The sequence below is a fragment of the Pelmatolapia mariae genome, linkage group LG12 (genome assembly GCF_036321145.2).
Source record: "Pelmatolapia mariae isolate MD_Pm_ZW linkage group LG12, Pm_UMD_F_2, whole genome shotgun sequence".
Lineage (NCBI taxonomy): Eukaryota > Metazoa > Chordata > Actinopteri > Cichliformes > Cichlidae > Pelmatolapia > Pelmatolapia mariae.
The window spans coordinates 10,562,961-10,578,777 of NC_086237.1; the positions used below are offsets into that span (position 1 = coordinate 10,562,961).

The following is a 15,817-nucleotide window of genomic DNA, read 5'->3' on the forward strand; positions in this document are numbered from 1 at the left end:
GCCACTGAAAGTGACAAGCAAACTAAATAAGGCGCCCTTCAGAGAGGCATTAACAGGGATACCCGAGCTCAGGCATCCATACCGCAACAATAAAACATACAGTGCGTGTTTGCCATGTAGCTCCCAGATGGGAGTGCTTTTCAGCGTTGCTGAAAAAGACCATACATACTCAGCAAACATACTGTGTGTAAACAGATGTTAAAAGGAGACGCGCTCCCCTCCCCCTCCAGTCTGCCCCTCTCCTATCTGCGGTATTCTTATCCTCTGATGTGTACACTTGGTGATCTTCAAAGCCGAAATCATGGTGGAGGGTGGGCTCACTTGACTTACAGCTTCTCCTTCTTCTTTTTTTATTTAGCAAATATAATGGCAGCATTTGATGCAGTCAGTGCTCCAGTGAGTTTCTCATTGAATGACTCCTACTGGGGGTGACAGATGTCTTTGACCTGTTTGGACTAACAACTCCAGGATCAGAAACACATTTGTCTTCCTCAAGATGCTAGGAGTTTCTGCTGCTGTCCTCTTGGAATGTAAAACTCCTACAGACCTCCTACAAATCTGGACTCCTCTAATCCCACAACAAAAATATCTGCAACTGGGGGTTTGCAGAGGTGCACGGGCAGCTTTTGTAAAGATCAAACACGTTGATAAATTGGATGTCATTACTGTGACTGTGTGACTTTTGTGTAGGTGAATACCATTTCTCCCTGTTTGCCAACTGTTTTCTTTCTTCCCGTGTTTGTTTCAGGTGGAGCTAGATCAGGAGAAGGGGTTAGAGATGAGAAAGTGGGTTCTGTCAGGAATCCTGGCCAGTGAAGAGACCTACCTCAGCCACCTGGAGGCCCTGCTGATAGTATGTGTAATATGAAAACAGGCTTTTAAAAGAAGTTCTTAGCTTTAGTTTAGTAGCAGCTCAAAATTGGACCTATTAAGGTCATTTTCAGCTGTTTTATAATTTTATTCTGGGAATCCATTAGTGTAGCTTTGCCTTACTTGCAGTTCACAAAAACCCTCAGTTATGTTATAGTCACCTTTTATCCATCCACTCAGTCCTCCTTTGTCTTAAACAAGCTATTTTAGTTCCTGTCTCCTGAGGGCCTCTTAATTAAACTTAATTTAGTGGTGTAATGTAAGTATTTTTAAACAAGTTCAATTTTCTAATTCTTTTCTTTAGTATTTCTATGTCATGCTACATTCTACTTTTGCAACTATTATACTTTATATTGTATTATTTTAAAAGATTCAGCCAATAGTTATTTAGCGGGCGAATACAAAGTATATAAACTGATAATGTTTTAGAATAAGGTATTCAGTAATGTGTAAATGAATTGAAACACCTATAAGTGAGGTACTAATGACTGAATGAATATGAGTCACTGTGCGCAATGAGCATTTTGACTTTGTGGGGGAAAAAAAATGTCTTCATGTTCATACAAGTAACAAGGACGTGCATGAACATGCAATCCAGAGAAAAGCTAAAACCGACCCCACGATTTAATATCGTGTAGAACCACAAGATATCACAGCAACAATAACTTAAAGTAATTGTTGTTTTCTGTACAACTTTATCAGTCTCTCATGTCGTTGAGGAGGAATTCTGGCCCCCTCTTCTTCAGTTCATCGAGTTTTGGAAGTAGTTGTGTGTGAACAGCATTTCAGTCAGATAGAAGCCTGGAGTTTGGCCTCATCACAATGTTGCAGCAACTGGATTATTTTCTTTTTCTGCTATTGTGTTGTAAATTTTTCTTCTGTGCTTGAGATCATTGTCCTGTTGCATGACTGTTTTGGCCAAACTTTACCTGTTGAACAGAAGGCCTCATATTTCACTCTTGTGTATACCAAAGTATTCTAGAGTTCAATGCCGATCAGTGGCTGTAAAACAAGGCAGAATCATCAAATTATTGCCCCTCCACCTTAACCACCTCATATGTGCTTCACAGCTGGTATGAGGTATTTGTGCTGATATGCTGTGTTTGGATTTTCCCTGAAGTGCTGGTGTGCGTTATGGCCAGATAGCTCCACTTTGGTCTTGTACTTCCAAAGGACATTTTTCTTAGAAGTCTTGTGGTTTGCTCAGATTCAACTTTGAAAACCTAAACTGCTGCCACTTTTTTTTTTTTTTTGTCAGAGAGAACAGGCTTTATCCTGGAAACCCTTCAAACAAACTATACTTGTTCAGTCTTGTTCTAATTGTACTCTCATAAACTGCAACATGCTAACTGAGGCCGGTGAAGTCCGAGATGTACCTCTTGTTTGGCTTTTTGTTTTTCCTGATCTGATCATAGTGCGGCCTTATCTTCGCGTGAATTTGCTGGGTTGTCTGCTGATTTGAAGACTGTGGTGTTGTCAACACACCTGAATGCTCCAGACCAGCAAACTGCCTAAACCCCTGGTTTTATAGAGATGTTCAAACTTGGTGATGATCAATTAATCAAGTGCATTTGGTTATCAAAATGTGACTTATTTATATTTCCTATTGAAGCAGGAAAGGTGTACTTCACTTTTTACAGGACTGAATATATTCATGCTAATACTTGTGTATTTAAAAATAATGGATGCAGGATTTGTAGCAAAGTACTTTTATACTTTGTCATAAAACTAGAAAAAGCAATTTGAAACCTAGCACACTTAGCATTAGAAACACACTAGAAATTAATCCAATTATTACAATTTTGTTACCTTATGTTGTATAACTTTTGATAAGATAGCTGATGTAAGCTAATTTTGTTAGCATAGAGACTGGTCCAACCCTTTTAAATAGTAAGTAATAGATTTTCTTCGTGCAAACAAACAAGATAACTTGCAGTTATAAGACAAATTTCTTTGCTTAACTGTGTTTTGGTCTTTTTGCAGACATAGTGTTCACATTTTTAGAATTATCAGCTAATCTTAGCTAATGCTACTAAACATGTCAGTCACCTTTAGCATTTACTGTATTGACTCATGCTCTGTGGTTACTGTTTTTGCAAGGCCTTCAGTTATTCTTTATAAATGGTCATATATGGTTGTGATTATTTTTCTAGCCCATGAAACCTCTGAGGGCAGCAGCCACAACATCCCAACCGATGTTGACCATCCAGCAGATAGAGACCATCTTCTTCAAAGTACCGGAGCTTCACGAGATCCACAAAGACTTCTATGATGCTCTGCTGCCTCGAGTCCAGAACTGGAGCCACCAGCAGTGTGTGGGCGACCTTTTCCAGAAGCTGGTAAGTAAGCAGGTTGCTTACTTACTTAGCTTTGTTTAATTTAATGGGATGAGCTGGAAAACAAAAAAGTCAGTCTCAACATAACTGTAAGTTGAGAATGTTGCTCTTCCAGTTAACTCTCAACCTCTGTCATAATGATCTCACTGGTACAGCTGGTGCTGGGAAAAAAGACAAATGTCACCTGTTGTTCATGGACGGTTGCTTTATGACACATGAATGAACAGCTTTTGCCAGAACGTGTTCTTCCGTTACTTCTATTACCTAGGAATTCGGCAGAAACAGACAAAGTAAACAAGGAAGTCTGAACGCAGTGAACAACAAAGTGTTTGATGAGCTGATAAAAGTGAAACATTCCTTTATTTGATTTGATTTGTAACAGTTTAAGCAGAATTTAGCCACCATATAAAGAGTGGCAGTCCTTTCAGCTAAACTCAGTCCTCCTTTGGATAAGAAAAGCAAGCATCAAATAACATGAAACCTCCAAGCACCAAATTGCATGTTGGTTTTTGATCAAAGAGACCACCATTCCTCAAGTCAGTAACTTTCAGATGCTAATTATAGCGCTCCTTAAATGTCATTCCTTGATCATTAATGAGCGTTAAAAGAGGGGAGACTTGGAGAGGGGAAAGGTGGGAGTCTTTGGCTGTAATGTAATCCTCAGTGGATCTTGCATGCACATCTGAGTAGACTGCCTGGAGTCGTCTCCTGGCCAGATAAAAGCCTTGTTTCGCCACATGACAAGCAGTAAAGGAGTGCAAAAATCCTCTATAGAAGGTTAATGAATAAGAGCTACCTCAGTGTTTGCCACTGGATGACGAAAGATTAAAGACACATACATGCAGGGATTTCTATAAACACGTGCACAAACATTGAATCACACTCTGCTTTATCAGTTGCCTCTGTATTCCTGCCAACTCGTGCCTGAGCAGGCACAGCACACTGTGACACTGTGGTGCTAACAGACTAGTAAAATCTATCCGAGTCTAAGCTTTATCTGCTTGTGCCCTTTAGGCCAGCCAGCTCGGAGTGTACCGAGCCTTTGTGGATAACTATAAGGTTGCTGTGGAGACGGCAGACAAGTGCTGCCAGGCAAACGCTCAGTTTGCAGAGATATCTGAGGTATGTAATCATGCTACGCGCAGCAGGACTGCAGCAGGCAAGTGTTTGATGTTGTGCAGCTCCCCGGGACAAGTGATGACAGGGCTGTTTTCGGCAGTCCTCGCAGTGTAATGAGCTGAGCGACTGCAGCAGTTGTTTTAATTGCTCCGTGGGTCAGTTACTGTGATTTCTCAAGTTTTTTTGTCTTATTCCAAACATTTCCTCTGGTGTTGACTTCCTGGCAGTATCTCATGGTCAGAAGCACAAAGGATTGCAAAGACCAGTCGGCTAAATATTCACTGGAAAGTGAGTAGTGACTCAGATGAACACAGCGCCTCCACGTTAATCAATATTGCTAGGAGTAGTTGAGTTGTGATGAGGCCTGTTGAACTGACTCTTCCTCCTCCTCTTCCTCCTCCACAGCTCTCCTCTACAAGCCTGTGGACAGAGTGACGCGCAGTACTCTTGTTCTGCATGTAAGTTTGATATGGAGCTTCATTTTATCCACATGAAGACTTTCCTACAACTCTGTTTGTCATATTTCCTCTATTCTAGGACTTACTGAAGCACACACCTTCCAGCCACCCAGACTATCCGCTGTTACAGGATGCCCTGCGCATCTCCCAGAACTTCCTGTCCAGTATAAATGAAGAGATCACACCGCGCAGGCAGTCCATGACAGTAAAGAAAGGAGAGGTCAGCGTTTAATCAATGCTATGCTCATATATTTGACTTTCTCAGTGAATCAGCGTCATTGTACAATTCAACTTTACACCCACGCCTGCAATTTCCACTTTATCTTCACTGTTGACAGTAAAATGTTCAAGGTGCCTGGAAGCTGCTGTAAAAGCGTGTGTCAGGTTGCTGCTGAGTCATCTCACCCTGTCTGATGTAGCCATGAAGGAAGTGGAGCGTAGAGGAAGCTCATGACAAAGCCGTGCAAACACACTGGAGGCGAGGGGTCTCCAGGAAAATCCGTCGATTACCTCTGTGCTCACTCCCATCCTTCCCTCAGAGCTGGTCCATCCCTGCTTCCCAGAAATGATGCCTTATCAACTTTTACTGTCTAAATTGCTTTTCGCAGTAGGCGTGTACGGGCTTAGTAGTGCTTCCTGACCTCTCTGTCTCCCCCTGCGTCGCGCACCTCTGGGGTCTGAGTCAGATGACCCAGTTGAGAACTTCCTCTGTTTTTCCTGGGAATCGGTTCTGCCCACCAGGATAGGATGTCAAATTCAAGAAAGTTTTCCAGAACATTCCTTTGCTTATTGTTCAGGAAGTCTGAATGCCTGCTGAGAGATCGACAGATAACAAGCCATGACTTGGCTATCAATTGAAAATATGGGTTTGTTGTTGTTTGCGCTCACCTCGTGACTAAATGTGCATCCATTGTTGATGTTTTGCAACGTGACCGCCTGTAATTAGCCCGAGTATTTAAACCCGCGAGCGTGTTTAGCTTCACCTCCCGTATGCATGCCTCAGTTGTTATTTTAGTGCAGCAACATATAGCATTAGAAGGGTGTGAACTCTGTGCAGTGACAGCTGTTGTTTTTTTCCATTGGATTATTGACAGTTTGTGGTCTTGTTTCTGTCGCAGAACAATAAGCGGATGTAACCCTGCCACCTCTTTCAGAAACCAGGACGGTGTTGAACGTGCTTGAGTCCTTCACCAGCGTGTTTGTGACTTGCCAGAACCGAGCTGGAGTAAAAACGGCAGAGGAAAACCATGCTGCAGTGATTTCCTTGTTTTTGTCAGACTGTGGTTGGTGTGGGATGGCAGTGTCTCATATGGGCAGTGTCACTGTAAACAGCCTCATCCCAGAGGTCAGAGGGAAGAAAAGGAATTTAGATGCATGCTGCTGCAGGAAAGCTTAGTGTCATCACATTGTACAGCATAAGCTCAGGCTCCAGTATCAGAACCTATTGCCAAATAAGAACCTGAAACACAGAGCATAAGAGGCTTAAAGAGACAGTCACCCCCGTGATCAAGCTTCACTCTTTCATGCTGGTTATACCAAATCAGACCAGGCAATGTTTTTCCAATTTTTTCAGTCTTCTGTTGTCCAATTTTGGAACCAGTGTGAATTGTAGCATCAGTTTTCTGCTCTTAGCTGATAGGACTGGCACCCAGTGTGGTCTTCTGCAAGGTTTAATGTGCTGTGTTCAGAGAAGCTCTTCTGCACATCTTGTTTCAACAAGTGGGCATTTGAGTTATTGTTTCCTGACTGTCAACTTCAAGCTGTCTGGTTATTCCCCTCTGACCTCTGGCATCAACAAGGCATTTGCACCCCGAGAACTGGCGCTCACTGCATATGTTTGCTTCAATGTAAACTACAGAAATAGTCATGTGAAAAAATCTCAGTAGGTCAGTAGTTTCTGGAATACTCAGACCATTCAAATTCACTTAAATCACCTTTCTTCCCCAGTCTGATGCTCACTTTGACCTTCAGCAAGTTGTCTTGACCATCTACATGGATAAACACATGCCATGAGTTTCTACCATGTGATTGACTGATTAGATTTGTGTAAATGAGCAGCTGAGCATATGCGGGTAGTGTGCTCAGATGACACCGTTATGTTTACATTCTATCATGCGGCCTCTAGGGCAACCCTTTAGTCACAGGCATAAACTGTATACAAAAGATGGACATAGCCACCGTAGCATTTTGATGTTCATCATAGTTCGTCAAAAGGCAGAGTAATAAGTTGTATATAATGCTAGCAAAATTTGGCTAGCAAGCATCTATAGAATGTGTAGCATGTACAATCACACATGCCTGCTAGTACTGAGTAACAGAATAAGAAAAATTTGAATTTCACTCATTAAAACTGATGCGTAAACACAACTATGGCGAAAGAAACCTGGTTAGTGAACTGAACTAGCAGAGATCTACCAGAAACCCATTAGCGGTCTGTGTTTACATCCACCAGCCAATACAACCATTCCCCTAACTTTAATCCTTAACAACATCCAAATGGGTTTGTTTTGAAACAATTACTCTCTCCAGGATTTGTACAGGAAGGGACAAAATATTCATAGATACTAAAACCAATATTGTATCTAGTAATAATGATGCTTATTAATGTGGTTTAGTTGTGTGTATCAACATGGCAACTCCTGCGTGAAACTGCCCACAGCAAAAATTCACTGGATTAAAGTTTCTGGAAAGAGAATTTACTGCTGAGTTTTTCTCTTGTACTTTTTGGCACTTTGAGCACTACAAGGCAAGCTTCATTTAGTTCCATTATATTTAAGCGAAGGTCGTAATAGCCTTTATTTCCAGCACTGGGCATTTCACTTCAAAACAATCTGGGTGGATAAATACTACTGGGTTGAATTCATCTGAGAGCAGTAGCAACACCGCAGCGTTTAAAGTATTCACAACCATCAGCACTTATATAATGTGAAACCATTTTAAACTGAGCAACAACGTCGGACCTAAATTAGACGGTGTACTCTCAGCACCTCCTGTGGTGTGCCAGTGTTTACCTTGCAGCAGGATAGGTATACTGGTTGAGATGTGACATGCTTTGTACACACTGATCCCTTGTTTCCTTTGGCAGAACCGTCAGCTCCTGAGGGATCGCTTTATGGTGGAGCTGGTGGAAGGTTCCAGGAAACTCCGTCACGTCTTCCTCTTCACCGACCTGCTGCTCTGCACCAAGCTGAAGAAACAGGCTGCAGGGTGAGTCTGGGTCAGCGTCCAGCCTGAGGTTACAGATGCAGGCATGTGACCTGGAACATCCACTGGTTTAAACCCCCGTTGGGGAAATGAGAGTGACTCCTCCCAGGAACTTAAATTGTCCTTTGCTGAAAATAGAACTATTTCAGTTTGAACAAACAGTTTTTGTACTCTGACGCTGCTAACAAGCAATTCTAAAGGCAGCTAAAAAATATATTTATTTGTAGCCTTCCTGTATCTTGTATTTCAACAGGAAAGGGCAACAGTATGACTGTAAGTGGTACATCCCCTTGGCTGACCTGACCTTTCAGACCATCGAGGACTGCGAGTCCAGCCCTGTCCCTCTCGTTCAGGATGAGGAGATTGATGCACTGAAGATCAAAATCTCCCAGATCAAGAACGATATCCAAAGAGAAAAGGTGACTACAGAAATATACGTGACAGAATTCAGAACAAACCGCATCATACCACCAGGGCGATGACTGCTTTGTACCAAACAGACAAGCAAAAATAAATTGAGGAAGTACAGATTAACATGTGAGTAGAGCTGAGTGTCTAGACAGGCCTGTACTGCATTAACGCTGCTCCTGTTTATCTGCAGAGAACCACTAAAGGGCCCAAGGTGATTGAGCGACTGAGGAAGAAGTTGTCAGAGCAAGAGTCCCTGCTGCTTCTCATGTCCCCCAACATGGCTTTCAGGGTGGCCAACAGAAACGGCAAAGTGAGTCAGGGGTCCTTAGGAGGGAATTAGGGAAAGGAGTAAAGACCTTTCATATGAAATAGGTTTTTTCTATCATTGTAAATTTGGTTTTTACTGCCCTCTGCAGTTGACACAATGAAATTGCACAATTTGTGCTCAAGAAACTATTGAAATACTCTTCCCCCCTTTTGCCTTTCAGGGCTTCACATTTCTGATCTCGTCTGATTACGAGCGTGCAGAGTGGAGGGAGCTCATTCGCGAGCAGCAGAAAAAGTGTATGTTTTTTTTTTTTTTTTTAATACAAATTTAAGACAGGATGGCAGCATTGTTGAAGCAGCTTTAATGCTCTTTTCACCCCCTTTCATTGTAACATACAGGCTTTAAAAGCTTCTCTCTGACTTCTCTGGAGCTGCAGATGCTCACCAACTCGTGTGTGAAGCTCCAGACTGTTCATACAATTCCAATGACAATGAATAAGGAGGGTAAGATTGTATAGCATTGGATTAAATCTACGTTTTAATACAGCCTTGTGTTGTACTTAACATTTGACCCTCCTGCCTCCTTTCCTTCCACAGATGATGAGTCACCTGGTTTATATGGCTTCCTGAATGTCATTGTCCACTCTGCATCGGGGCTCAAACAGAGCTTGAGTAGGCGTCTTAAAGATTTTTTTTCTAAATAGAAATCATTTTTTTGATTACTGTAAAGGTTGCATGTAGTTTCACATCACTTTGTGTGTTGCCCCCATCCCCCTTCCTCCCTTTCGCTTTCTCTGTCTCTCTGCGGCTGTCAGCTGGGAGGGCAGCTGCAGGAGAACAAGTGGGATTAGTCATGAACACTGTGTACAAGCCTCTTCAAATACACCTTTGAGTGCTCAAATCACCGCCTGCTTGAGAAACTTTACACTGTTTGTCACAGTGTGTTTAAAAAAAAAATAGTTCCCAGGAAACAGCCAGTGATGTTGACTGGGACAAATTTACTGGGAAATGAATATCAGAGTCACATTAACTAAAGAGAAAGAGAGGGTTCTGGTCCAAAGCCAGCAGTCAGTTGAGACAGAGGGAGCGCACAGCACAGTCTGGGCATGTCTCAGCTGGGTGACTAATGTGGATGCTCAGTTTTGAGTTTCACTTTGATTCAACTGTTCTTCTGCTTGCACCCGCTAGACCTGTACTGCTCTCTGGAGGTGGATGCCTTTGGCTACTTTGTGAACAAAGCTAAAACACGCGTGTACAGAGACAGCACAGAGCCCAACTGGAACGAGGTGAGAGGACAAATCCGTATGCAGAAAAAGATGTCCCTTTACTGAAGCAAAAAACTCGCCCACATATTTTGCATGAAATTATTCGAGTAGTTAAAAAAACCCCTCCATTGTATACTCAAGGAAATTCAAAAATTCACACAAATGTGCACACGGCTGAAACCTAATAAGCATTTGTTCTGTTCCTGCACAAGGAGTTTGAGATTGAACTGGAGGGCTCTCAAACGCTGAGGCTGCTCTGCTACGAGAAGTGCTGCAGCAAAGTGAAGCAAAGCAAAGAGGACGGAGAGGTCACAGACAAGATTGTGGCTAAAGGACAAATAAAGGTACAGACAAAACACAGAAGATGTAGGTCACAGCAGAAGTTTGTATGTTTGTATAAAAAAACAACTTCAAAGAACGATTACAGTTTTAAGATACTTCTTATTAGATTTACCAGTTCAAGATCTGACCAATAGCAGATTTCCTTTGGTCCAAATCAGTATGAACATCTGGGAGTTTAGAAAATGGTTCAGTTTATATCATATTTTGCGTGACTACACATGTTTTTTTTTAAAGTTGGTCAACAAAAATGATGTCGGTGCCAGGACACTGGGATACTGTATGATGTAAAAAAAACTTCTGAACACTGCCATTTGCTGGCAGGTCCTGGTGTACTCAGTCTACATTTTGGGTATAATTTATTATTACAATTTATAATTCATGAAGTTGGCGCCATTATGGCATGTGCATAAATGCATGCAACACTTTGACTTTAAGAAGCAAGTCGTTGGATTCTCAGATGCAGCAGGAATATTAGAGTCAGCAGAAAGACTTCTACAAACAGCTCAAAGCAACACACTAACTCCAGCTGGGAATAACATTTTGTGAACCCTTTAAACTGTGGTCAGCATTAGTGAGTCTCATTAATTCAGCCTGTCACAGGCTCTTTTTTTCTTCATCACAGTAAAGACCTCAACTGAAAGTTTCATTTGTATACCTTTCACTCTGTTACATATGTGAACTTGTGCAGCAAAATGAGTGAATGAAAAGTCTGTATACATAAAAGCTATTTGGCCGATGTGTCCTCTGGTCTTTATAGACCAGTGTTGATACTGATCTCGACTTTAAATCTTAACATTTCCACGAACAAATCCCTGCCTCTGTAAATCGAGCTTGCGCCCTCTAGTCTGTTGATTCTGGGCACTTCACAGTGTTGCCTTATCCGTGTTGGCTAATCCTGCGCTGTGGGAGCCCTTTGCCTTTGGAAAAAGAAACGAGTCTCGAGGTTGCCACTGGGTCACTTCAGCTTGACCCCCTGATTGGGTGTAGTGACAGGAGACGGATTAGACTTTGGGGTTGACCGAATGTAGCTGCTGGCACTTTTCCAGAGTATAACGGAGCGAGAAAGACTCACGGCTCTGTTTGATCTGGCAGTGAAGGGATTTCACTGCTGGACAGGTGGGTCAAAACACAGCGGAGCTTTAGAGGAGGGGGCATGGTGGGGGGTAGCATTCAGATATGTGCTAGCAGCTCCGAAGTAGGACACCAGTCGGGTGTATCGTGGATTTGAATATTAAGTAATGCGTCAGATATGAGGAAGACGAGGCACGTGTTAGTTCTGATGTTAAAGGTCAATGGTGCTAATCGGTAACTAGGCTGAGAGGATCCTCTTTAGGCTACTTGATATGCAAATTTACCAGCCAACACTCCTTGCAGCGGCAGGGGTGAAGCATGCTGGTAATGAGGGTAGGAGGGGATTCTCAGGAGTTAATCCCCCAAATCCATCTGGGAGGTAGAACAACACAAAAGCAAACGTGGCTGACTGGCGTGGCTTTGTTCCTTTCTGACTTCCAGTGGAATGAAAGGATATGGAGTCTTATATTGCATGAATGTGAAGATGGGACAGCGGGACACGATTTTTTATTTATTTTTTTACTAAACATTCAATGAAGAGGATCAATATTCTTCAATGGCGCGTTATTCAGGGAACAAGGACCCGCTGCTCTTGTTAGTGTGCTGGCTTGGAAAATTGTGATATCCGTGGAACAGCGCTGCTTTCTTTGTTTGTTTACCATCAGTCCGCAGAAAAAGCTTTTCGGAGTTGAGAAACGCAAATGCCAGAAATAAAGAGCGAGAGTAACCAAAAGGAATAGGAGATCATGGATCAGGCAGAGGGTAGGCTTGAAGAAGAGGGAGACGCAACTCTAAGAAAACCCACGAGTACAGGGGCCCGTCTGTGGGAGAGAGTCCGCAGCAGTCTGATCAGACCAAAGGTAACGTGGTAATGTGGAAGTGAGCTGCGGGCTGTCTGGGAAAGCACTTTTTTCCTCCCTTCTGGCAGATATCTAAAACCCTATTTCTGTCAGGCTTGAACTCTTTTGAGGTTTAGAGCGTGTAGTGTAGCGCCTGTGATTGTTTTTTTTATCTTTTGGATAAAGAAGCATTATATAAGAAAATTGTTTTTCACCGAGCAAAGGATTATCTCAGTGAGATTCGATGGTTTCTTGGGTGACAGAACATCTGTCGCATTGGACAGGCACAGTGCTTAGTGGTGATGGCGTGATGTTATCACATTACTCACGCCTGATCACTGTAAATAAAAGCTGGCAGTTGCTGTTAGTCACATGCCTCAAATAGATTAGTGGAATGGGATAACACCAGCAGAGACATGTGGTGCAATTACACTGAAATTTTCCCTAAATTTGTTCTCGCTCACTAACTTTCAGTTCAGATCAATAGGCGCATGTTTTCTATTTTTTAAATTGTGAACTCATTATCCATTTTATTTATTTTTCTTTCCTTCTAGTTGGATCCACAGACGCTACAAAGTAAAGACTGGCAGAGGACAGTCATCACCATGAATGGGGTGAGTGTTTCCAGCTGACCAGAGAGAACCGGCTAAATTAGGAATGACACTGAAGTCGGCAGCTGATTGATGGGTTTCAATGTCGAGTCCAGACAAAATTTACTGGAAAGATAAATGTTGAGATTTAAACACTGGTTCTCCTTGTTTGTCTCACCATTTCCTCTTATTAATGATGAGTAGATATTAAGAAAGTATTAAGGCTGCTTAAAATCCACTTTAAGATGTGTCAAATCTGCCATCCATCATCTTCCGTTTAACCAGTTCGTTTGTTTTTGTGTTTCTGTTTAACTGGAATCGACTGTGCCACGTTATTAAAGGAGATCAGTTATGTTTTCCTTATCTCATATTAAGATTAAGACAATGATGTCAGAGCATGTGCGAGTAATCCCAGTGAGCTAAAAGCTGAGTGACGAGTGCAATGAAAGTAGGTAAACATAATAACATCTCAGGCAAGTAGCTCTGAGCAAAGAAGCCCCGCAGACGTGCTGTTAAAACCTTCAGTTTGAGAGGGGCAGCCAGGCCAAAGAAAGCTGGCTTAAAGCAAGGACCCAGGGAGGGAGAGCAGTTTGTTTCAGATGGTGGATGAAATAAATATGATAACTGTGGACCATCTTCAACTGTGAATTATGCAAAGCTACTCTAGTAGAGTCCAAGATGAAAAATCGACGCTAGAAATGAGCTTGAACCAAGGTAATATATAAATATGGAGGTCTATGGGGCTCGACTTGCCAGCCTGCTTTGGCCACTTGCCAACAGTTGCTAACTTTTGATTAACAGTCCAGTAAAACAGGCATCGTCAAGTCACTTTGCTGCCTCTTTATGTTATGTTTTAGGATTGAACTTGTTGTTATCACTCAGGCTGACTTTATCTAATCTTTTTGTCAGATTGAGGTGAAGCTTTCAATGAAGTTCACCGGCAGAGAGTTCAGTTTGAAGCGAATGCCGTCCAGGAAGCAGTCTGGCGTCTTTGGAGTGAAAATCAACGTAGTAACAAAGTGAGTAGCTGTTATGTGTTGACTGTCATTGTTATCTATTTGTAAGATTTAACATGTTTCATTATGTCAGTATATGTGAAAGTTTGTTTGTTTGGTTTTGTTTTTGGCGTAATACCAGGACCCTAAAGGTGAAGCACCAAAGCGGAATCCTGACTTTTTTCATTTTGTCATTCACGCCAGAAACATGCCAAACTACCCTATGTGGAAGAAGCTTATTTGACTGTAACTAAAAAACAAAAGGAAAGAAGCTAGACCGCCACAAGTCAGAACAGATTGATGTAAATGTGGTCTTTAAAAACATTAGTACTGGTGATAAAGTAAATAGATTCAGCCGTGGTCTGATTTACATGCCGTGTTTCTACGATCTGTGGAATTCTTAGTAGGTGTAACCTTGTTTTTATGCCACTGTGTCATTAATAGGCGAGAACGCTCCAAGGTCCCGCTCATTGTCCGCCAGTGTGTAGAGGAGATTGAGCGACGGGGCATGGACGAAGTTGGGATTTACAGAGTATCTGGTGTCGCAACTGACATTCAGGCGCTGAAGGCTGCCTTTGATTCAAGTGAGTTCACGTTAAACTTGGGAAACAGAGACAGCTGTTTTACAACAAATATACTTCATGTGAAGACAAATGTAAGAAAAGAGTCCTGAGAAATCGACTTCCACCCTGCTCAGTATTTTTTTTTTCCTCAAAGCTCTTGTATTCCTTGGTATATACTGACCGATGTCTCATTTGTCTTGCAGACAACAAGGACGTGGCTCTCATGATGCGGGAGATGGACGTAAACGCCATCGCTGGAACACTGAAGCTGTATTTCCGTGAGCTGCCGGAGCCTCTTTTCACTGATGAGTTGTACCCAAACTTTGCTGGAGGCATTGGTTAGTCACCACCTCATGTTTAACTCACCCCTACAGCATCTTTGTTGGTCAGGAGGAGATACATTTGTTGTTTTTGTCACCAGAATATTCATATGTGCATCTGCCTTACAGCTCTATCTGACAGTGTGGCCAAGGAGAGCTGTATGGTCAACCTTCTGCTGTCCTTACCAGAGCCTAATCTGTTGACTTTTCTCTTCCTGCTTGACCACTTGAAAAGGTAAACAGCTTTCATTAAATCTGTTATAGCACGTACCGAGTTATCAAAATAGAAGACACTTTAAGAACATTAAACAAGACTGTCAAATCTTCAAAGAATTACATTTATATATCAAGTTTTTTTTTTTTTGCCTCTTAGGACCATTTTTTGTGAAAAGAGTACTGAGAAGGCAGAATATGATCATGAGCTCTGAATAGTGTTGTAAGCAGCTGAAATCAGTTTACTCTGTAGGGTAGCTGGACATGTAGCCTTAAACATAGGGTTAAAGTAGAGCCAATGATTCTTCACATCAGAAAAGCCCCACAGACATGGTTCTTGGTGGTACTTGATCTTTGTGATTTTCTGGGAACCCTGAGATAGACTCAGAACGTGAGTGAATTTATCTCATCTGGCCTGGGAAAATCTTGGAATCTCCCAGGAGGTACTAGAAAACATTGCTGCCCAGAAGGACATCCGGAATATCCTGTTTACCCTGCTGCCTCACAAACAGAAGAAGATGGGTGGATGTTTCATAGTTTAGTTAAATATGAACTTTGTGTGGTAAAAGATGGTTATGGTGACTAATTTGAATGTAATTGTTTGCACACTTTTGGTACAGAATCAGTTTTACCTCATCTCTTGCATTTACATTTTATACCTTTTGGTGAAGATGTAGTTAAGATTTTGCTAAACTAATTGGGTTTTTTTTTTGTTTTTTTTTTACATCATTCTTATAGGGTGGCTGAAAATGAAAGCATCAATAAGATGTCTTTGCACAACATAGCCACCGTCTTTGGCCCCACTTTGCTTCGGCCGTCTGAAAAAGACAGCAAACTCTCAAGCAGCTCGCAGCCAATCTCCATGAACGACTGCTGGTCCCTAGAGGTCATGGCTCAGGTAAAACCCGTGATGTGTGAGACTGCAGTGTTTAGAGAGCCCGTATGGGTCTGATC

At 42.1% G+C, this 15,817-nt stretch overlaps 1 protein-coding gene across 2 annotated transcripts in view; it reads left to right on the forward strand.

Moving 5' to 3' along the window:
- si:dkey-91m11.5 (PH_BCR_vertebrate and RhoGAP_Bcr domain-containing protein) overlaps positions 1 to 15,817 on the forward strand; it is a 31,381-nt gene that overhangs the window by 14,205 nt on the left and 1,359 nt on the right. The window contains exons 3-22 of one of the 2 annotated variants that reach the window (XM_063490714.1): positions 749 to 853; positions 3,024 to 3,209; positions 4,221 to 4,328; positions 4,553 to 4,613; positions 4,731 to 4,783; positions 4,863 to 5,003; positions 7,869 to 7,990; positions 8,241 to 8,406; positions 8,589 to 8,708; positions 8,887 to 8,962; positions 9,065 to 9,169; positions 9,263 to 9,337; positions 9,854 to 9,951; positions 10,143 to 10,274; positions 12,737 to 12,796; positions 13,682 to 13,791; positions 14,212 to 14,351; positions 14,534 to 14,668; positions 14,780 to 14,885; positions 15,602 to 15,761. In XM_063490714.1, the coding sequence (XP_063346784.1) occupies positions 749 to 853; positions 3,024 to 3,209; positions 4,221 to 4,328; positions 4,553 to 4,613; positions 4,731 to 4,783; positions 4,863 to 5,003; positions 7,869 to 7,990; positions 8,241 to 8,406; positions 8,589 to 8,708; positions 8,887 to 8,962; positions 9,065 to 9,169; positions 9,263 to 9,337; positions 9,854 to 9,951; positions 10,143 to 10,274; positions 12,737 to 12,796; positions 13,682 to 13,791; positions 14,212 to 14,351; positions 14,534 to 14,668; positions 14,780 to 14,885; positions 15,602 to 15,761 (2,259 nt within the window). Of the gene's footprint in view, positions 1 to 748; positions 854 to 3,023; positions 3,210 to 4,220; positions 4,329 to 4,552; positions 4,614 to 4,730; positions 4,784 to 4,862; positions 5,004 to 7,868; positions 7,991 to 8,240; positions 8,407 to 8,588; positions 8,709 to 8,886; positions 8,963 to 9,064; positions 9,170 to 9,262; positions 9,338 to 9,853; positions 9,952 to 10,142; positions 10,275 to 11,717; positions 12,204 to 12,736; positions 12,797 to 13,681; positions 13,792 to 14,211; positions 14,352 to 14,533; positions 14,669 to 14,779; positions 14,886 to 15,601; positions 15,762 to 15,817 lie in introns of those variants that run through there. The other variant, XM_063490715.1, reaches the window with a different exon arrangement.